This window comes from Spodoptera frugiperda, chromosome 19 (genome assembly GCF_023101765.2).
Source record: "Spodoptera frugiperda isolate SF20-4 chromosome 19, AGI-APGP_CSIRO_Sfru_2.0, whole genome shotgun sequence".
Lineage (NCBI taxonomy): Eukaryota > Metazoa > Arthropoda > Insecta > Lepidoptera > Noctuidae > Spodoptera > Spodoptera frugiperda.
In genome coordinates, this window is record NC_064230.1 from 4555083 (window position 1) to 4578697 (window position 23615).

Sequence of the window (23615 nt, forward strand, 5' to 3'; positions counted from 1 at the left end):
AAATTAAATCATATATGGTCGAATTTCGGCCACTAGGCGACCACTAGTAATTGTAAATACGAATACTGCACGTACAACGATCACTTCAATGGCGTCCTAAGTTAGAAAACGCTTGTTTATGAACATACTGATCCATAATATGTGGCAAGGAAATATATTCCTGGATGAGAATAAGACTCTGTCTGGATTAAAAACTAAAACCTAAAACACTTTCCTTTCACAGAATAAGTTTCTTGACGGTTGTATTTGATACAACTTTATAAACATCGCACCGTTAGTACGAAGTAAATGTTTATACATAAGTAGCTGTGTGTGAGAGTACAAGCTACTCGGACATAATTATAATTATATAATCACACACATCAGTGGAAGATAAGTCAATCGCTCGTCAGTTGTCTTCGATACAACTGTGAATAATTACGTACTGCTTATTGAAGTAAGCACTACTTCAGTAGGTATGTACGAGCCGCTAGCCCGTACAGTAGAGTTGTAGTATATTGTGGTGAAGTGGTTAGTTGTGGTAGACGGGATGTAACCAGGGAATAAAACCGCTGTATTGTGTCCGTGCTACCGGAGTGAATTTATTGTTAACACTAAAATTAATACAAAGTAGATCACACAAGAAAGGTTCGATGACCTACTCAGCGCGTAATAATTTTGCTTAATAGGTTGAAATACATAACAAGTAAAATACTATGGCGATGCTCGTACATCCTGCCAACCAATAAGAGAAAAGAAATAAAGTAACACAATATTAATCTAAAGTCACAATTCGCCGTCCATAATAGCTTGTCCGGTAATGGTCAGTGCTGCGCCGGGTCCGGCGACGTTCCGATGTCCATCTTTCTGACGCTGGCAGACGCGAAGTGTTGAGGTTCGATGATCTCTCTCGTCAGCCGGTTGTCTGCCTCAATTCCATTGCTGGTTTGGTCTCGTGGAAGATGAGTTAAAACCAGTTCCATGTCGTCCTTGGGTTCTGCTAGACGGCTGGCTCCAGGTAAACAGAGACGACGTCCTCTGACCGTGATGTATATCCAAATGCCAAACATAGTTCCACATAATGCCATAAACCCGTACATGATGTAATGATGTGGTTCTGCCGCGGCTAATTTCGTCGCATGTTGTTCCTGCTGTTCCTTAACCAGTCGTATTTTCTTCTTCAAATTAATCAATTGTTCTTCGTGTGTTTCTAATGTGATGTTGGACCAATTCGAAATTCTGTTATTGTTTGATAATAATAACTCGTTTATGTTTGCATCTGGTACGTAGATCTCATCTTCCTCAGGTCCCAATTCCATTTTGCTATGTAAACTATAATGCGAGTGAATGAGGTGATTGTCGCCTCGCATCATACATCCTTTTGCCAACGTAATTATTCCAGTGCCACGCAAGGTCTGTGACGTAACGCCAGCTGGACAGAAAATGCGCATGGTGCATTCCTCGCAACACCCAAACAACCACGCGTCCTTGCTGTGTATCTTTTTCCATTCATTACGGCAACTTGATACTTCAGTGCGGCAACTGGACACCTCTCTATTGTTTATTATGTTAGCTTCGCACATGTGTGTTGTCGTTTTAATCTCGTAGAAAGGTAAATCGACGTTACATAACATTTGAAATGTATTGACTTCTATGCACGATGATAGATGTTGTTCATCCATTGGTATTATCATGTCCTTTTTTAAGTTCACCGCCATGTATTTGGCTGTAGGTATCACATAAATCATGGAATCTCTCTGCATGTTCCGAATCGGTAGTACTTCCGTTAGCTCGTATTGTTCGTCTGTTACGAGAGGAATCTTTACTTCAAATATTAAAAAGTCTTCGATAAGTTTTCCGTGCACTGTGGATAGTTTATACATTTCTCGGATGCATTTGAGGTTATTTGTGCAGGGCAGTGACAATCCTTTGGGTACTTGTGCCGAGATAGTGTGTAATTGCTTCTCAAAGGCATTGGGCTTCAGTAAATGAATGTCCACTCTACCGTTGCGGAGGTCTGTAATTAAGTCCATCAATGTATCTTGTATTCTTCGCAGGTTTCCAATCATCATGTTTGCGGCGAGTGCTGTGGCGGTGATAAAAGTTATTTGGTCTTGCTCGGTCTTCAACTGTAGTACCGACTCTCTAATCTGTTTGTTCATAACAATAAACTGTCTGTTCACACATATTACATTTCTCCTGTACGGGCTAGCGGCTCGTACATTGGCTACTGACACACCATCAGCATCATCTTGTAGTGTGCTGTCCGTAACATAATTGTCCATGTTGTCTATGGGCAATCGGGACAGTTTTGTGATCGGCCTTTTCACTGTGTTTGATTTTGTTTTCAGTGTAACGACTCGTACCAGGTTATCGGATCCAGGATGTGTTTCTGTAACTCGACCCAGTAACCATTGGGCTGGTGGTACGTGGTCTTCTTTTATAAGTACTATATCACCCACTTTAATGTTTTCTGTTGGGTTCGTCCACTTCCCTCGCAGCTGCAGTGTTTGAAGATAATCTTTAGACCACTTTCTCCAAAATTCTCTGTACATGTTTTCTGTAAGCCGCCAGCGCACTGTTAAGTTCGTAATTTCAGCTGCAGACGCGATGGGTGGTGCTAAGACAGGACCGCCAACTAAGAAGTGACCCGGTGTCAAGTAGTCAATGTCATCAGTGTCATTGGTTAGAGCAACGAGTGGCCTTGAATTAAGGCAGGCCTCAATTTGTACAAGTAACGTCGTGAATTCTTCGTATGTCAGCCTTTGATCACCAAGGACACGTTTGAGGTGATGTTTCATGCTCTTGACCGCAGCTTCCCATAGTCCTCCGGCCGTCGGCCAAGCGGGAGCATTGAAATGCCATTCAATGCCTTGAGTCGCGACGTTGCTGAGTAGTTCATCGTTGACGAAAAGTTTCAGAGCCTCCCGGTGTTCCCTTTTTAGGGTTTTCGCTGCGCCGACAAAGTTCGTCCCATTATCGCTGTAGATATGCTTGGGTGTTCCCCGTCGAGCGCAAAGCCGCTTCATTGCTGCCAAAAATGTGATTGTGCTGAGGTCTGAAACTAGCTCAAGATGAACAGCCTTGGTGGAAAGACAAATAAAAATGGCGATGTATGCCTTTACTGTCTTTATACCTCGGCCTTTATTAGCCTTTATTTCAACATGTCCAGTGAAGTCTACACCGGTGTGTGTGAACGGCCGCGACGGTGTAACTCGAGGCGTAGGTAGGTCAGCCATCAGCTGACTGCTGCGTTGCGTTTTGTGACGGTGACATGTGACACATTTAATTAGTTGTTTTTTGATTGTTTTCATGCCACCCAGTATCCAATATTTGTGTCGAATGTATCCCAGGGTAAGTCTCGCGCCTCCGTGCAGAGTATTCTTGTGAGCTTGGTCAATCAGAAGCTGTGATAATTTATGGTTGTTCGGCAAAATTACTGGATGCTTCTGGTTGTGGGCTATATGAGCATGTTCCAGTCTACCCTGTACTCGTAGGATACCGTTGGCATCTATGATGGGGCTCAAACTCAAAAGTTTGCTTGTAGGCCGCACTCGCTTGTGTTTTTGGATGTAAGATATATCATCCCAAAAACTGTTGTATTGTACTGTTTTGACGATCAAAGTCTCAGCCAACTCTAAATCCTTTGTAGTTAAGTATGAAATTCGCTTGGCTTTTGTAGCATTACGTGAATTGTTGATGAATCGTAGTACCCAGCTGACGACTCGAATTGCAAGAGTTATTGAACTGCATTTTTGCAGTATAATGTCAATAAATTGAGCGTAGGTAGGCTGAGTGGCGCAAACATGAACGTTTTTCTTCTGCTCTTCATTGGTTGTAACAATGATCTGGTCGGGAACGTCGTTAGTCTGAATCCAGGTTGGAGCGTTCCACCACAGTGTATGACCCATTAAATCTCTTGGAAGAATTCCGCGGCTCGCACAATCTGCGGGATTTTCAGTAGTCTTGACATGTCTCCAACAGGTTGAGGCGACGATCTGTGTTATCTGAGTGACTCTATTGGCTACGAAACTTTTCCAGCGGTTCACATCGCCTTGTAACCACCCAAGCACTACCATCGAATCTGTCCAACAAAGTACGGCGCTCGGTTGCATATTCGTTGATTCTTTGATCTTATTGATAAGTCGAGCTAGTAAGACTGCACCACACAACTCTAATCTGGGTAAAGAGATAGGTTTCTTCAACGGTGCTAGTTTGGTTTTTGCTGCTACCAGTCGGATCACATGTTGACCACCTTCATCGTAGGACTTGCAGTAGACGACGCATCCATAGGCCTTCTCAGATGCATCGCAAAAGCCATGTAATTCGAAGGGTTTTGTTGTGTTGCCGATCCATCGTGGTATAGTAATGTCGTGGATGTGTGACATCTGTTGTCGGAACAGTTCCCATTCTTCTAGTATGTGTGACGGCAAGCAATCATCCCAACCGGTTGTCGTTATCCAGGCTGTTTGAAAAATCAACTTGGCTTTCAATGTGACGGGTGATAACCAGCCAAGTGGGTCATAAAGTTTCGAAATGTCGGATAGCAGTGTACGCTTGGTGTTGACGTCACGTTTTGCGATGAGTGTAATTTGTTTATATGTAAACTGATCCGCGCATGGATTCCACGTGATGCCGAGTGTTTTATTTGTGTCAGCGTCTTTGAAGTTAAACATTCCTTGACTTATTGATTCATTGGGTAAGTTTTCAAGCAGGCTTGTATTATTGCTGGCCCATTTGCGTAGATTAAATCCACCGCCTCTTAGCATGGTCATAACTTCATTTTGAACCTTCTGTGCTGTTGACAGATCGTTACTTCCTCCCAAAAAATCGTCGACGTATAGTTGATTGGATAGGATATCCGCAGCTAACGGGTAGCGCGCGCCGTCGTCCTCAATCAATTGTTGTATGGTCCGCATAGCTAAAAATGGAGCGGATTTGGTTCCGTATGTTACCGTAGTGAGCTGAAATTCTTGTATCGGTTCAGTCATGGAATTTCGCCAAACAACTTTTTGCAGATGTTGGTCTATATCTTGAATACGTATTTGTCGATAAAACTTCTCAATATCTGCAGTGTACACGTATTTGAAAGTCCTCCATCGTAAAATCATAGATTGCAAGTCTTGTTGTAGGTTTGGCCCGCAGCACATCAGTTGATTCAAACTAGAGCCAGAACTAGTAATCGCAGAGGCATTGAAGACTACACGTAGTTTGGTTGTTGTTGAGTCAGGTTTTATTACTCCATGATGAGGTAGGAAACAGCTTAGTGTTGTCGACTTAGTGCAAAATTTCATATGTTGTAGAGTTAGGTACTCTTCGATGAAGGCCTTATAGCTTGAAGATAGGGTTTCATCACGAGCTAAACGCCTTTCCAATTGTTTGAATTGTGCCACTGCTTGAGGTTTTGATTGTCCTAAGTGTTTGAAGAAATCGGGTTTCATGGGAATCCGAACCGCGTACCTTCCATCGTCAAGCCTTTTCGTGGTGTTAACATATAGAGATTCGCAGTACTCTTCTTCAGTTGTGAGGGCGTCGTTATGCGGTGATGACGTCAGCTCTTCAATTTCCCAAAACCGTGAAATATCTTCGTTGTTGACTACTACGTGACAGTTGAAAGTGTTTGTGTTTCCAAGCAACACCCATCCGAACTTCGTTTGTTGTGCAATTGGCGCGTTGAAATCTCCTCGAAGAATGTTGCTCATGACAATGTCCGCGTAGACTCCAGCATCAAGCAAAATGTCGATTGGTCGGGATAAGTTGTACTGCGGATCGGCTAAGTTTATGTTCTGAATGTGAGGCCAATCTTGTTTCTCGAAAGAGTAATTGGGCAAGTTATTCAATAGTTTAGCCATAACGAGTGCTTGTGTTGTGAAAGTGTAGTCACCGTACAGCGATTCACAAACCAACTCAACTGTTCCGTTGCTCTGACTGACCGATGGTCCAATACCGCACACGGTGGAGTTCTGGTTGTGCCTAGGCAAGCCCAATCGTTGTGCAGCTGACTCCGTTATAAGATTAAGTTGAGAGCCTTGATCTAGAAGACATCTCAGCGTTATGTAGGTTCCATCTGCAGCTCTCACTCGTAATTGCAGTGTGGCCAGCAAAACTTCATTGTAATTACCCGCCACGTGATTAGTTTTGCCCGGCATATTGGGTTGTGTGTCACCCGCGTTGTAGGGTCGCTGACCGGGCGATGACGTTAGTAACTGGGCGTCACGTGTCACGTCGTGTAGGGCAGTGTGATGTGCGGAGTTGCACACTCGACATCTTTTGTGAGAGTTGCATTTATTGCCGTTGTGCGAATACATGCAATTCGTGCAAATATGGAATTGTTCGATGGTTTTTAGTTTACGCTCCGGAGACATTTCCTGGAACGTTTTACAGTTTAGTAAGATGTGGTTTGTTTTACAGATGGGGCAATTCCTATCTGAGTTTGTGTGGTTGACCTTAGGGTAACGTCTGTGTTTGTTGTACGTATCCCTTTGGAATGTTGGCGCTGCGTGCTCCTTGTTTGAAGTCGAGGGCGACACGTGATTCGGTTTGCTGTTGTGGGTCAAATTACTCCTTTTCTTCACGATGGCTTCTAGTGCAGTGAACTTGCTTTCGATAAAGCTGATAAATTCGTCGAAAACGGGCAAGTCTCTGGGATTTTTTCTTGCTTCCATGTAGTCGGTAATGGTCTGCGAATCAAGCTTTCCCACTAGAATGTGCACAAGAATCGGGTCCCACGTCGTAATGTCGATGCCCAGGTTGCGGATGGCGTGCACAGTTTCGAGGCTTGTGTCGTGGAGCCGTTTTAGATCGTATGAGTTTTGTTGTAGAGTTGTTGGTTGGCTCATCAAGGTCTGCATTAGCTTTGTAAAGAGTAGTTGCAGATTGTTGTACCTGTGGTTGAGAATTTCCCAACAGGAATCGTAATTGTGTTCCGAAACAGGTAAATGTTGTACTAAGCGCTCAGCTTCCCCCTTCAGCTTCCCTTTTAGATGTTGCATTTTTTGACCTTTGGAGAAAATTGGGTTGTTATGAATGGCAGCCGAGTAAAGGTCCATAAACGTCGGCCATTGGTGGTAGCTTCCAGAGAAAGTGGGTATTTCAATCTTCGGAGCACTGTCGCGTTGTTGTACAGCCAAGTTCAATTTGCGGTTGAGTTCACGCTTCGTTGCCTCGTAGGTATCTTCGTTTTGAGAGAACTCAAGTTCATAGGTCACGTCACTGCCAACGAAGATGTTGTCGAGTTTCCAGTGCACTTCATCGATCACCTTCCAACGGGACTCCAGTGTCTTCAGCTTGTCTTCGATATCCCATTTCTCGGTTATTTCAGAAGTGTTCAAGTTACGAATGAAGCGAGAGAAGGCTCTAAAGTTAGTGGCTTGTTGAACCTTGAGCTCATCTGCCTTAGATAGAACGCCAATGTTCTTACCTTGGGGGTCTACGCGTTCAGAGACCTTGTCACCAGCAGCAGAGTGAGTGGGCCAGGCTTGCAGCTTCTGTAAGATGTGCAAATATTCAAGCTTGACCCGTTCGTACGCCTTTGTATTGTAGTAATCGGCGGTCTGGACTTCATAGCTCAACAGCACACTATGGTTTATTTCAAACTCGTTCCACTGCGCCTGGAGCTTGTCAAGTCTCTCCTTAATGTACGTAGCGGTTTTACGGTCGGGGCCATCCTTGCCGAAGTTGACACCGATTTTTCTGATGCCTTCAGCGATGATCTCCTGACGCTTGAAAAGTTCTTGTTGTTTAGTGTCCATTGTAGTTGTGGGACACTAACTCCTGTTAACTTCAATAGCTTCCGGATCACCCTCTGTTGATGTTGCCTGTTGTGATCGCAGGATCAGAAGGTATCTCTAATACGATATGTGCGCCTTCTCAATCTGACTGGGGCGATCCGCTTGTGGAAGACCAGCCAAACCGATTCGCTATCGTAAATAGAAATACTTCGTACCTGAGATGGAGTGCAGGGCTGTAGTTCCAGTTGCGATGATCCGGCTCGAAGGACCAAAATGTACGAGCCGCTAGCCCGTACAGTAGAGTTGTAGTATATTGTGGTGAAGTGGTTAGTTGTGGTAGACGGGATGTAACCAGGGAATAAAACCGCTGTATTGTGTCCGTGCTACCGGAGTGAATTTATTGTTAACACTAAAATTAATACAAAGTAGATCACACAAGAAAGGTTCGATGACCTACTCAGCGCGTAATAATTTTGCTTAATAGGTTGAAATACATAACAAGTAAAATACTATGGCGATGCTCGTACAAGGTAAGTACCTAGTTGCAACGTAAATATTTCACTACCGGGCCAAAACATGATGAATATTTTATCCGAGTAAAGTTATTCGTTTCTTGACGATTGTGTTTCGATACAAGGTTAATCTGAAATAATTATTTGATCGTCTCCCTATATCTTCCAAACGTATTAAATTTACGTCTAGATACGAGTTTCTTACCTTCTTTTGAAGGAATTATTATAAAAAAGTTATTGTATAGGAAACATTTTATAAGTAGCCGTTTATCAAATTACAAGCTACTTGGAAATACTCATTCTGCAAAACAGGAGAGGGGCAAACCCTTAACACATGACATAGACACACGACAAATATCGACAATAAGTTTCAGTTTTTTAATATTGACATATTTTCACAACCGCAGTCATTCTTGCGGATAAAGAACTCAATCAAGTTAAAATATATCTGTGTCATTTCCAAGTCAATGGAGTTTCTTGACGGTTGTTCTTCAATGTAACATATATTTTATCTTAATACATATTTCATATCACATGAAATAGTGAAAAGGATATCTTGTGTAGAACGACCGTAGAGCAGCATCCTCCTCCTCAGTCGTACATTCTTGACAGAATGCTCGTAGTTGACAATGATGCATTTTCCCTGGATATCGTAGCTCTCGCGATGTGCCTCCACTTGTTGAGGTCTTCACCCGTAACCCTGGGCACGGGTTCCGCGTTATACCCCGCAGGACTGGGTCCCTGCTGAACTTCGCCATCTACACACTCCGGCCTACTGAAGTGTAAGATGCCCACCCCCGCGACATGGACGCGCCAGACAGGAATTGCCCAAGTGAAGAGTAGAGAAGGTGACTCTACTCCCCCCAGGGCCGAGTTAATGGGCGTGTATGATCCCACACCCAAAGGCTTAACACTACTACAAATATAAATAAAACAACATTCAGTTGTTGTATCTTGTAAATAATAAATCTAGAATACATTTATGTACTCGCCATTACAGGGCATTTTGTCCGTATGAAATATATTTTATTTAAAAGATGCATCAACATTACACAGTTCTCTCCTCACTCGGACATATTTTACATAGTACAAAGTAAGTTTGTCTTAAAACTACTAGAGTACATTAGTACTTTACATTTTGCGAAAAGATCGACACAAACACTTTATTAAAAAATCCTGACAAATATTTTTATGAAGAAAACTTACTTTCCCATACATTTTGACGCATGTCACACAGAGACAAGACTAATTTCCATTATGTACGTTTTACGTAAAACAAATGACATGTCAGTGACGTCATGCGCAAAATGACAAGGACAGAAACATTTATACCATAGTTGTCTCTTTCTAAATTTGTCTTTTGCTCGTCGATACAATTCTTTCACAATGTAGATTATTTAAAGAGTTTTTTAATGGTTGTTTTCAACACAATTCTTATGTTTTAAACATAAGTGGGAAATATTAAAGAGTAGTTGTTTGAGACTACAAACTACTTGGAAATACTGAGTTATATAATATGGAATTACCACATAGAACGACAAATAGTTCCACAGTGGGGAAATTGATTTTTTTATAATACCACGTCATTTACAAAGAACCCACCGAATGATGATGCAGAGGATAATTTATATCTAGCTTTAGTAGAATGAACGAGTTTCTTGACGGTTGTCTTCGATACAAACTTACAGACTCACTGAGCGTAACAGTTTCATTACATGAACTGCACAAATTTTGGAAATGATCATAAATATTAGTGGTTCATCTCTTTTGTGTGAATAAAGAGCACATAGAGAAGAAACATTTAATGAATCAGAATATAATTCATTCGGCCACCAGCAAAGAAAATGAGAATATTTAGGTACCGCAGTTGACGAGAACTAGTTTCTTGACGGTTGTCTTCGATACAACTTGTAAAGTTACGTATTATTTAAATATATTTGAGACTGCAAACTATTATTATTGTCAGTCTGACGTGGAACTTTCAAAATGTAATGTATGTTTCATTATCAGTTTAAATATTGATAAGAATAATCACGTGGAACGACAAATGGTACTAAGTGGGGAAATTGTTGATTTACATATATCGCGTTAAAGTTAACACAGAAAAGACGATTGCCATCTGTAACATTAAATGTACCAAATAGCAACATTATGTATACTCCACTTCAGACGAGTACATACATGCCTTCATAAGTGGGGAAATCGTTGTACATCTCATATTCTGATATACACACAGAATCAAAGAATGACAATTCATAAGAGAAGAATATATAAGACTTGGAAAAAATGCTTTCTCAACTAGTTTCTTGGCGGTTGTGCTTCGATAAACATGTAATATAAACATTTTAATCATAAAATACTTAGCTGACCATTACATATGTAAGTAGCTGTACATCATATAACAAGCTACTTGGAAATACTGAGTAAGTCTCAGCGGACGACAAAATGAAGAAAGGCGCCCGCCTTGTAAACATCTGAGAAATATTCAATGTGATCATCACTTTAAATCATTAAAATGTGTTTAAACCTGGATCTGGACAGTAGAGATGATTGGGATAAGCGTTTTTGCTTTTCGTTAGTTGTCAAGTTTCTAGTCAGCCGTTCTCCAATACAACGCGACAAATTTGTCGCACGAAGTAAATAATATTTTTTATGAGAAGAAGTCGTCGAAGAAGAAGAAGACAAATAACTTTGAATAACTCGGAATTGACGTATAAGTATGAAGTATTAAGATATCACGAATGTATTTGTAGTTTCTTGACGGTTGTCTTCGATACAACTCTTAATACAATACTTTGATCATATAGGCAATGTTTGTAAGCAGCTGGCAAATTGTAATATCATAATACACAGCCGACATTACAATAGTGTTGTAAGTACAACACTCACTCACACAGCGACACAATAAGTGGGGAAATGTTGGCTTTACACCACGTGGAGACGTCCAACAACACTGTAACTACAACTATCCCGCCACACATCTGTTGTGGTGGGTATAGTACACCCACTCATTATTCAACCCTATAAAGGTATCATTATTTTCGAAAAAAGCATAAAATTCCAACCTAAAACTTAAGTTTATATATTACTTAGTTTCTTGGCGGTTGTCTTCGATACAACGTTGACAGAACATATAGTACCTAGCTGTGTATGTGGCTACACACCACTGTGGAATACTGACTAGGTAAGTCTCATGTCTACACAAATGTAGGCAACATCTGTTGAAACATTATTGTTTAACTTTAGGAATACCAAATGTAGAAAAAGTTCATATTATTATGTTCGGTAAAGGACGACCACGTACAAAATACTCCATATTTATCTTATATATGTATGAAATTACACGATTAATGCAATTGTGTAAGATTCCGTACAATCAGTTGTACAGAGGTGACGTCATGTCACGCATCTGGGCTAAAACTAAATAGACACACACAGCTAGAACAAGCACACACCCCGTGCATTGAACTTGCTGGTAGAACATTGTACTAGACGTTGTACTAACGTTAGCACTTGTCGTAGTAAACAGAGCACACGAGTGACTCCACTCGTACAATAAGTCTCATCACACCTGCATGTGGCATTGGAAGTGAGACGTGGAACGTTTAATGACGTCATAACCAGAGACACTGATGTTTATTATCAAACAGACTTGTATGAGGATTAAAATATATACTTATATAAAGACAGTATAATTTACGCGACATATATCGACGCACACATTAGAACAAGCGCGGTTGTCTCTAGCACATTGCTTGACTGTCTTCGACACCACTTTGTATATTTACGTAACCACTTGCACATACTAACTAGGTAAGTCTCAATGCGCCCGAATGCGGGCACGACTTCTGAGACAAGAAACATTTCACACATCCATACATTGTGTTTGTATTTATACTCCTTTATGGAGAAATACTACCGACTGCAGTATTTTGGAACTTTAGCTGCTAACAGCTGATCATGCGAAAGCACGCGCAAAATATTTTTCTAGACATAGACATTTACAAACTTCTTTTTTATTATTTAACCCATTTATGAGATGCTAACCAATAAAGTTTCTTGACGGTTGTCTTCAATACAACACCCACGAATCGTTTAATGTAAATACGAAGGAAACATTGTGTAAGCAGCAGTCGGGAAATACTCCATAGTGTGGTCTAATGCCATGCAACATGTACATTGTATATAGCGGACCAATAGCTGCGTTATACTGTCGCGTAGAACGATACATAGTACATCAAGTAGAGACGTTGTTGTCTGGTTGAGAAATCGCTTATACAAGAATCTCGATTTCGAACGATTAGATACAGAGTACAATATAGTTTCTTGACGGTCGTCTTCGATACAAGACTGATAAATACTTCGTATTATGTAAACACAGAATGCATATGTGCCTTACCTTAAGGCATTTGGAGACATTTACAATTTCAATATTGATTTAGAACAATCGATGTGAATATTATCGAGCGCCTGAATGTACAGATACAGATCCCTCCATAGACAAGGAATGTTTCAATATTTAATCCTAAATTCTTTATCCAATAGATAATCAGATTGTAGTTCCACATAGGACGACACTTTAATAACATTTAAAGTGCGGTGACAGTACACATCGCCTCCTGTGTGGAGTCAAATGTTAATACATTCATATTGGAATACAAACGATTCAATGTGAGGACTAAATTAGTTTTGTATGATAACATCGTGGGAATGACATAACCTTTTTGTTATTTAGCGTACGAATGCGATATTTGTTTGATACTTACGTGTATCGGCGGGATGTTGTAATTGATACGACAAATATCGACGCACACAATTAGAACAAGCGTGAAGCTCATTCGATGACTATAAGACTGCATGTAGTCGAATGGTAACAAAACAAGAGGGTAAACTTAAGTACACTCATAATCACTCAATAAGTTTCTTGATAGTTGTATTTCGATACATATTACTGTATTACATGAAATGTTGAGATATTACACATGGATATTCCGGAAAAGACATCACTGAGAAATAAGGTTCATTAGAGAACTTCACTTCTTTACTTTACTAGGGAATATTTAAGAAATGCATTGGATTTCCAGTATTTTACTTTGCGCTCGACGCTTGCTTTAAACGCATGCCTCTACTACGAGACACGTCTGCTACGCAGGCACGCCCCGCCCACATCTCGTAGCTCTGTCTGCTACGCGGTAGAGCTACGCCGTAGTACTTCACATACTGAGTTAGCGCTATAACTAGAAATGAAACGGTAATCATACGTTCACTTTATACTCTCTGTGTTTCTTGACGGTTGTCTTCGATACAACGCTTGTATAATATATCAATTACGAAACAAGAGGAGAATATTACTTGAAAATACTGATTGAGTCAACCTCATCGGGCACCATATGTGATATGGGCCTCGTTGAACAAATTCATTGGAGTTCCAACGTTTGGGGAAACAGTTGATTGTTTACAATATATTAATTTTGGTATTTTTTAATTGAATATGAATATCAATTGGACGAACTGGGCTAAATTAAAACAAAAACTTATTACATAGATAAGACAATATAATTCACGCGACAAACATCGACGCACACAACTAGAACAAACTAGTCTGTCGCTACACTACTCAACGTTTCTTACTGGTTGTCTTCGCTACAACTTTAATAAATACAATATATTTATATCGCACGTAATTACGACAAAGAAAAAACGGAGAATGCTTCATAACTATAATCCTGTTTGGAATAATGTTGCTGTACGTATATAATGGCAATACAAAACATTTCTTGACGGTTGTCTTTGACAGAGACCTTTTTCATATTACACACGTGAAATATTGAAAGTTGTAGTTACATAGATATTCTGTGTATAACGACCACTTTAGTATCGTTCTAAGTGGGGAAATTGTCGTTGTACCTATATCGCATCAAGACGTTCCTAGAAATGATGACCGATGTATCTCGTATGTCAAACGTTTTGACAAGGATAGAAATATTTATATTATTGCTGTCTCTTTTTAATGGAGATGTAGAATACATTTACGCGCAACAAATGACGAATAGTTAGATTATCCAACAATCCCTGGATAAAATTTAATGATACAACTCTATTATAATATTTCAATCATGAAATGAGGGAAATTACAAGTAACCCTACAAGTAGATTATTTAAAGAGTTTCTTAATGGTTGTCTTCAACACAATTCTTATGTTTTGCATAAGTGGGAAATATTAAAGAGTAGTTGTTTGTGAGGCTACAAACTACTTGGAAATACTCTTTTTTTAAATATCACGTCATTTACAAAGACGAAATATACAGTCAAGTACCTAAAATTTGTCAACACACGAGACAGACGACATGGGACATCGATTCGGACGCATCCGAAGAGTTTGAGATATTTTAAATATAATTTCAAGCGTCAAATATCGACGCACACAATTAGAACAAACAAATCCGTTGCATGCTAGACTAAGCAACGAATATCTCGACATTTGAAACATGGGATATTTAAAAATCCACTATTCTTTCAATGTTCAACACATGATATATTTCTATATCGTATTAAATAATGGTAAAATATGACATTACCACGTAGCACTACAAATAGTTGTAAGTGCGGAAACAAGTCTCCGTAGTCGCACTATAGGCGGTTAGTTCCGGAGATGGAGGATTTACCACAGCAAGTTTTTGTAGAAGACTTAGAAAATATTCTTCTCAACTAGTTTCTTGGCGGTTGTTCTTCGATAAACATGTAATATAAACATTTTAATCATGAAATATGTAGCGATCATTACATAAGTAGCTGTACATGACACTACAAACTACTTGGAAATACTGGGCGGACGACAAACGCCCTGTAAGAGTGTGAAAAATATTCAATGTGAATCATCACTTTAAAGGATCGAAGTCAACCGAGACATCAGAATATCGTGGTCAGATCGTATATCACTATACGATAGGAAAATATCCATATCCAGGGACTTTTTCATTAAATATTGAATAATATTGTTTGCACGGAGTTTCTTGACGGTTGTCTTTAATGCTATCCTCACGCTATAATTATACGTAGGAAGTATCGGTAAGTTGTCTCTCAATGACATTAAGTATGAAGAAGTTAAATCATGTACATTCCGCAGTACACACGGAGCGACCACTTCAATGACTTTCTAAGTGGGGAAATATTTTTATTACCAAAGATTAATACCAAAAGAAGATTGCTAGTTTCTAGAACAACGAGTTTCTTGACGGTTGTCTTTGATGTAACTCTTACAAGAGTGTGAGGACTTCATTGTGGGAACTGCAATGTTCCACTTTACTTGTGAACAAATATTTCGCATGAAACAGTTGATTATAGGAATACAAAGATTAATGAGCTGTCGGACACAAGACATGGACATGAGTGAGACGACATAGATAAAGACAATAATTCGTGCTGCAAAGACCAACGACTTTAATATTTAGGAAATAGTTTTAACTGTCATCGCACACTACAACAGGCGCGGCCTGGTGGCACATGGAATATTCAACATTCCGTCTCGATAACAAGGAGGGAGTTCCTGAGATGTACGCATCCAGGCGTACTGTTATATACAACATTATACTTCTATTCGTTTTATACTTTTATATTTTTAGGCACCTCTTGATGAGACAGAAGGTATTTTTGTATAATTCATAGACTGCTCAACGAGTTTCTTGATGGTTGTACTCAACACAAGCCACACAACAGTCATGAACAATCCAATACATGGAAGTTATTTAATGAACTTGTATCGGATCGTGAGACTCGGAATATTAACAAATATATTGAACTTACAATATTCAATACTGAAGTAGCAATACATTGTTAGTTTGTATGTGCATTCATATCATTTCTATTCAACCTCTTTATAACGTGTGTTTACGTAAACATTACGATGGTCACACAATGGAGCTATTGAATTACCTTTAACCTATAACAATACAATGAAGTTTCTTAATGGTTGTCTTCGACACAATTCTTATGTTTTAAACATAAGTGGGAAATATTAAAGAGTAGTTGTTTGTGAGACTACAAACTACTTGAAAATACTGAGTTATATAATATAATATTACTTTAATATTGTGCAACTAATTACAGTCATCTGAACAAACAATTGTCTCTTGTTCTAGGATAACGAGTTTCTTAACGGTTGTCTTTGATGTAACTCTTACAAGAGTGTCGGAACTACAATGTTCCACTTTACTTGTGAACATACATTATTGCTTACTTCGTTCGTTATTGAATTAAAATATTTCGAGAGACATTTCACAATTGTCGAAATATTGTTTCAGCATTAAGTATTGGTACCTATATCAATTGGTTTCTTGCCGGTTGTCGATACAAGTATGACAAATGTTTCATACAATAGAACTAATATGTTCACAGGAAACATTCAGTACAATTTAATATATATTTCAATGGAATATTTGTCGGGATTAATCCCGATTAAAGTCAAATATATTGTTTTACTAATGAAGAAGTAAACTTGTCTGCTAGCTTTACGAACTAATAAGTTTCTTGTCGGTTGTCTTCGATACAAGGTTGATCGAACATAATTATTTGATCGTCTACCTATATCTTCCAAACGTATTAAATTTACGTCTAGATACGAGTTTCTTACCTTCTTTTGAAGGAATTCTTATAAAAAAACTTATTGTATAGGAAACATTTTATAAGTAACCATTTATCAGATTACAAGCTACTTGGAAATACTCATTCTGCAAAACAGGAGAGGGGCAAACCCTTATGAAATGACATAGACACACAACAAATATCGACAATAAGTTTCAGTTTTTTTATATTGACTAAGGTTGTCTCCTCGGTCATCTAATTACAAGGGATCATTATGGACCACCTAATAGAACTGAAAGTTGTAAGAATTACGAAATCATTCCATTCCAAGACAAGTTAGTTTCTTGACGGTTGTCCTTCGATACAACACTTACAATATTAAAAACTTTAAATAAGAAGAAAGTATTAGTAAGTAGCAGTCAATGAGGTGACAAACTACATACTTGAAAATACTGATTGAGTCAACCTCATCGGGCACCATATGTGATATGGGCCTCGTTGAACAAATTCATTGAAGTTCCAACGTTTGGGGAAACAGTTGTTTCTTCACAATATATGAATATTGACATTTATTCATTGAATATGAATATCAATATGACGAACTGGGAAACATGTAAAGATCAAAGTAATTACATAGATAAGACAATATAATTCACGCGACAAACATCGACGCACACAACTAGAACAAACTAGTCTGTCGCTACACTACTCAACGTTTCTTACTGGTTGCCTTCGCTACAACTTTAATAAATACAATATATTTATGTCGCACGTAATTACGACAAAGACAAAACGGAGAATGCTTCGTAACTATACTCCTGTTCGGATTAATGTTGCTGCACGTATATAATGGCAATACAAAACGTTTCTTGACGGTTGTCTTTGACAGAGACCTTTTTCATATTACACACATGAAATATTGAGAGTTGGAACATAGATATTCTGTGTATAACGACCACTTTAGTATCGTTCTAAGTGGGGAAATTGTCGTTGTACCTATATCGCATCAAGACGTTCCTAGAAATGATGACCGATGTATCTCGTATGTCAAACGTTTTATCAGGACGGGCTTTGGAACCCAAGATATGAACATATACGAAACAATACAGACAATATAATTCATACGACATATATCGACACACACACAAGTCCGTATATAGTGAACATTTGCCATAGTAGCAGCAAGTAGGTACTGACTGAGTAAATTATCGGGAAAATTCATTGTATTTTTAAAGTTTACTGTTCGCTAACAACGAGCTATCGTAAATAAGAAAACATTTTTGAAAATGATTGCAACATTGACATTGATTATATTTGTTACATTGACATACGCAGACACATAAGTTTCTTGACGGTTGTGTTCAATACAAGTTTGGTAAATATGTTGTAGCATGTAAATACGTAGGAAACATGTGTAAGTAGCTGTTTGTGAGATTACGAGCTAAGTACTTGGACATACTGAGTAATAAACTCCACTTGAGTGACACTTTGTAGATAGCAGTTGTTCAATAGAAACTATATAACTTTAGAGGAATTATATAATCATCGATTATATAATTATAAATTATTACTTATTAATTATTATACCATTACTATAGATGGCATGAGGACGAATTTGTTGAAAATTTATTATAATTTGTTTTTCGAAATTATACAAGTTTCTTGACGGTTGTCTTCGATACAACGTTGACAGAACATATAGTACCTAGCTGTGTATGTGGCTACACACCACTGTGGAATACTGACTGGGTAAGTCTCATGTCTAGCTCTTCAAACGAAGAAGTAACAAGCATGTCATATCCTTGGAACACTGTGAAATTGCACAAGAAAATAAGTGACTCAGTCAGACTGAAGTCACAACATTCACGTAACAAATATCGACGCACACAATCAGAACAAACACAAAGCCCTGTAAGTAGCTGTTTATGAGATTACAAGCTACTTGGACATACTGATTTATAAACACCACATTTTCTGTGAGACTTTGTTGACGGCAGTTCTTCAATAGAAACATCATATTTTGACATATAGTATGGACATTTATAAAGACACAAACTACATACTTGGAAATACCGACTAGGTAAGGTGTCTTGTGATACATGGAACGTTTAACAAATCCATGGAGTATTGAGAAACCAAACACGGATATATTACACGATAGCGTGTAGACATTGGTCCACTTTTGGATGCAAATTATTAATTTTTAAATAATTGAGGACAAGGGAGTTTCTTGACGGTTGTCTTCAATACAAATGTATGCTTGAATGTGTTTACGACGTGGAATATAACAAATAACCATCTGCACCGCTGTAGACACGGCCGAGACAAGGAGACCTGCTCGTGCTACTCTCCATACACACGACTCTGTTAGCGCCATATATTTGAAGGCGCGGTATTCCGCACATTAACAAAGCTATGGGATCCCGCGATAATGCGGGATATATCGAAACACTGACACATATAGCTAGAACTAGCACACACTATGTGTTCAAAATATAATCTTTTAAAGTATACATAGATCCTGGGGCTCAATGACATAATTTCTATATTAAATACATTTTCATCAATTAACATTTCTATATAAAGACTTAACCCACATTTATAATTAATCATTTAACTTCATAGACTACTCAATAAGTTTCTTGACGGTTGTCTTTGATACAGTTTTGTAATACTTTTCGTACTACGTAAACACGTAGAAAACGTTTGAAGAGAATTTTCAATAAACAGTATTGTACATTGTAACCTCCACGTTCTAAGTGGAACAATAGTTGTTTTAATTCTAAAATATGATGTTGATATCACAATCGAGTGATAAATCCTTACAAGCTGACTATACTTGTATCTTAGTCGAAGACATCGACAAAATTAAAATCGACGTCAGCTAGAACTAGCGGTAGACAGTTAATTGTCAAATTACTTTAAATTACTGAGACAGTATGTTAACACAGATTGATAGAGGGAGATATAAATAAATTTTAAACGAGATCAACGTTTGTTACATCTTTACTGGATACCATTTGTCGAAGTACTACTACCTTCATCAAAACATTAAGGACAATTGTGTTTCTTGATGGTTGTATTCCATACAACTTTAGATATAGATTATTATAGATTTCATTAATATTTATGTTCATGTGTTCGTGTTCCATTCGAAACTGCACATAGGAACGAGCACCTAGCTTCACTGACAGACAGACTGACGGACAATTCCGTTTTGACAGTACAAAAGCGTCTAATTAAAGATTAGTTGCTGAATATTAACAATCGAGTTTTTGTATAACAAGTCTAACTGGGAATGAATATGGGATTGTCTTCCAAGACAATTTGAGAAATTAGAATCTTTAAGATAATATATTCTTTCGTCCAATATCCTCGCGCTACAAATGACGATTATTCCATAGAAACCAAAGTAATGCCACAGAAAATTTAAGTTTATACATAATTCAATGGAGTTTCTTGTTGGTTGTAGTCGATACAACTTCGAACATTTTGTAAAATGTAAATACGAAGGAACATTGATTAGTAGCTATTTATTGGACTACCAATCATTCGGATATAGGTTCATGCAAGAGACAAGCATAATGAACATCTGACGGTGCATTGTGAAACTATATCACACACAGATGACAAATATTTAAATAACTCGGAGATATGGAAGGCGAAGTCAAACGTTAACTTTATACACTACTCTGTGTGTTTCTTGACGGTTGTCTTCGATACAACTCTAATACAGTACTTTGACCATGAAATATGTAGCGACCATTCAACATTCAGCCATTACTTCTGATAACATAGATGAAGACAATATGTATAGCTCATTAGACAAATATCGACGCACACAGTTAGAACAAGCACGGCGGACGGTACATTGTTAAATAACTTTGAATAAGTGGGAAGTTACAAATATTCTTGTAGTCTGAATATTCGTATTTGTATACATTGTCAAATTTAATGCACTTTGAATCTAGATAGAATTACAAATACATAATTCTGAATGGGAAAAATGGTCTTCCACAAAATGACCAGTTGATAGTAATAATTGACTCGGTTGCTATGGTAACGAGTTTCTTGACGGTTGTCTTCGACACAAGTTTACCAAACATTTCGTACAATGCAAATTACTAGACAATACATTTAATATTGAGAATTGAGAACCACTTTAGTGACGTCACAAGTGGGGAAATAGTTATGTTAGCTCCTGTATGGAGGAGTGTTTGTAAAACATTAATGTTGAAATTCAAACATTTAAATTCAATACGAATGGATATTTTATGAAGATAAGCGGTTATCAGCCTCGCAGAAACATGTTTGTATATAAAACAAGGATGTATGTAAAGTTTCTTGACGGTTGTCTTCGACACAAGCTAACATGCAACACTCATAGAACATTAGATATAGTTGCAGTCAGTAATATTGTTGTACCAAATATCGACGCGCACAGCGTCACATCGAGCGCCTGAATGTAGTGCCGCCTTCTAAAATATAAAGCATTATTTAAAAAAAAAACATCAACTTTACAGTTCATACTGCAATCTTTATTAATATTGAATGGAATTCTTGTCGGGATTAATCCCGATCACAGTCAAATATATTGTTTTACTAATGAAGAAGTAAACTTGTCTGCTAGCTTCACGAACTAATGAGTTTCTTGACGGTTGTCTTCGATACAATGTTGGTCGAACATAATTATTTGATCGTCTACCTATATCTTCCAAACGAATTAAATTTACGTCTAGATACGAGTTTCTTACCTTCTTTTGAAGGAATTCTTATAAAAAAAGTTATTGTATAGGAAACATTTTATAAGTAGCCATTAATCAGATTACAAGCTACTTGGAAATACTCATTCTGCAAAACAGGAGAGGGGCAAACCCTTAACACATGACATAGACACACGACAAATATCGACATACAGTTTCAGTTTTTTTTTAATATTGACTAAGGATGTCTCCTTGGTCATCTAATTACAAGGAATCATTATGGAAGCCTGTAATATCAATGTGCACAAGAATAACGAAATCATTCCATTCCAAGACAAGTTAGTTTTTTGATGTTTGTTCTTCGATAGAACTCTTATACAATACTTTAACGTATAATAAATTACGTCTTACGTATTATACAATACTTTAATCATAGAATACATTACGTCAGATACATCAGTCAGTAGCTGCACAATGTACATACATACGTAGAAACACCACTTCGTGGAAAGTAGACGAACATGTTAACCTTCTTAACCGACTCAAATGACCTAAAATATAGATTTCGACAAGAAGAGTTGTTTGAACCAAAATTTGGATGAAATAAACTATCTAATGAGTTTCTTGACGGTTGTCCTTCGATAGAACTTTATACAATACTGTTCCTTGGATTTGTAGAAACAGTACAGAAATATTTGTAACTATGTAGATGTACATGAAGCTACAGCTACAAGACGCGCAGTCATACTGACTAACTGGAAGCATCCTACATCTCGCGCCGGTTGTACTCGATACTACTTTTATATATTATCGTGTTATACAAACACTTGGAAATATTCTCAAGTAGTCACTTGTGAGACTATACTCTACTTGGAAACTCTGACAAGACTATTAAGTCTCAGATAATATAAGTAAATGAATATAATGATATTGCACATACGTAGGACCTCTATATCCATACTGTTGATACATCAAGTTCCACGTACAAAACCACGTCAATGGCGGTCTAAGTGGAGGAATTGTTTCATAAATCTTGTGAAGACGTTCAGAGACATGTCGGTAAACACCATTTACATTGTCATTGTTAAACATATTCTTTTTAATTCTCTGTTGAAATTACTTGATTGTAGCACATCATATTTTCACAACCGCAGTCATTCTTGCGGACAAGGAACTTAAACCATCTAAAGAAACATTTATATTTGTGCCATTTCCAAGCCAATGGAGTTTCTTGACGGTTGTCTTCGATACAACTCTACAAATATTTTGTATTGAAAAATATATTCAATGTGAGACGTAGAACATTTCAAACACCTTCTCATGTTATAAACTCAATATTTTGGAAATTGTATCAGTACAATTATGTTCTAAAAATATGTTCCAAAGCTCATGGCCTTAAACACATCACAATACACAAGACATATTCTTGATGGAATTTAATTCAGACGTAGCATTGAATTGTTGAGTGTAAAACCGCTGCGTGTGGTCGACTTAATTTTACTCCATATGTGATATTTAATGAGTTTCTTGACGGTCGTCTTTGATACAACTTTGGAAGTTTTCGTATTATGTACATATTAAGTAGTACGACCACTGTATGTCGCACTAAGTGGGGAAATATCAGTTTACATCATTTCGACATGTTACAAGGGTAAGTGATGGCTACACTTATAGTTGTTATAAAACATACAACTTTGATTTCTTGTAATATAACGTCAATGTATAATAACATTTAAAGACATTTTGTAATATCCAACAACAATGACTTTATGCTGTAAATTATTGTTTATAAATTATTCAATGAGTTTCTTGACGGTTGTTCTTTGATGTAACATATATTTTATCTTAATACATATTTCATATCACATGAAATACTGAAAAGGATATCTTGTGTAGAACGACCGTAGAGCAGCATCCTCCTCCTCAGTCGTACATTCTTGACAGAATGCTCGTGGTTGACAATGATGCATTTTCCCTGGATATCGTAGCTCTCGCGATGCGCCTCCACTTGTTGAAGTCTTCACCCGTAACCCTGGGCACGGGTTCCGCGTTATACCCCGCAGGACTGGGTCCCTGCTGAACTTCGCCATCTACACACTCCGGCCTACTGA

At 38.0% G+C, this 23615-nt stretch overlaps 2 protein-coding genes across 3 annotated transcripts in view; one reads left to right on the forward strand and one right to left on the reverse strand.

Annotated features, from left to right (window-relative positions):
- The window catches only part of LOC126911892 (uncharacterized), a 132706-nt gene that overhangs the window by 52116 nt on the left and 56975 nt on the right, over positions 1–23615 (forward strand). The gene's annotated exons all lie outside the window — the stretch shown is intronic.
- LOC126911889 (uncharacterized) lies at positions 463–21976 on the reverse strand. Its single transcript, XM_050701001.1, has 2 exons — positions 21556–21976; positions 463–8426 (listed from the first exon to the last, which is right to left on the reverse strand). The coding sequence occupies exon 2, from the start codon at positions 7728–7730 to the stop codon at positions 804–806; it is 6927 nt and encodes a 2308-aa protein (XP_050556958.1). The 5' UTR covers positions 7731–8426; positions 21556–21976; the 3' UTR covers positions 463–803.

Bases quoted from the DNA above. Each gene is read 5' to 3' on its own strand.
- LOC126911889 (XM_050701001.1), bottom strand. From the start codon at position 7,730: ATGGACACTAAACAACAAGAACTTTTCAAGCGTCAGGAGATCATCGCT.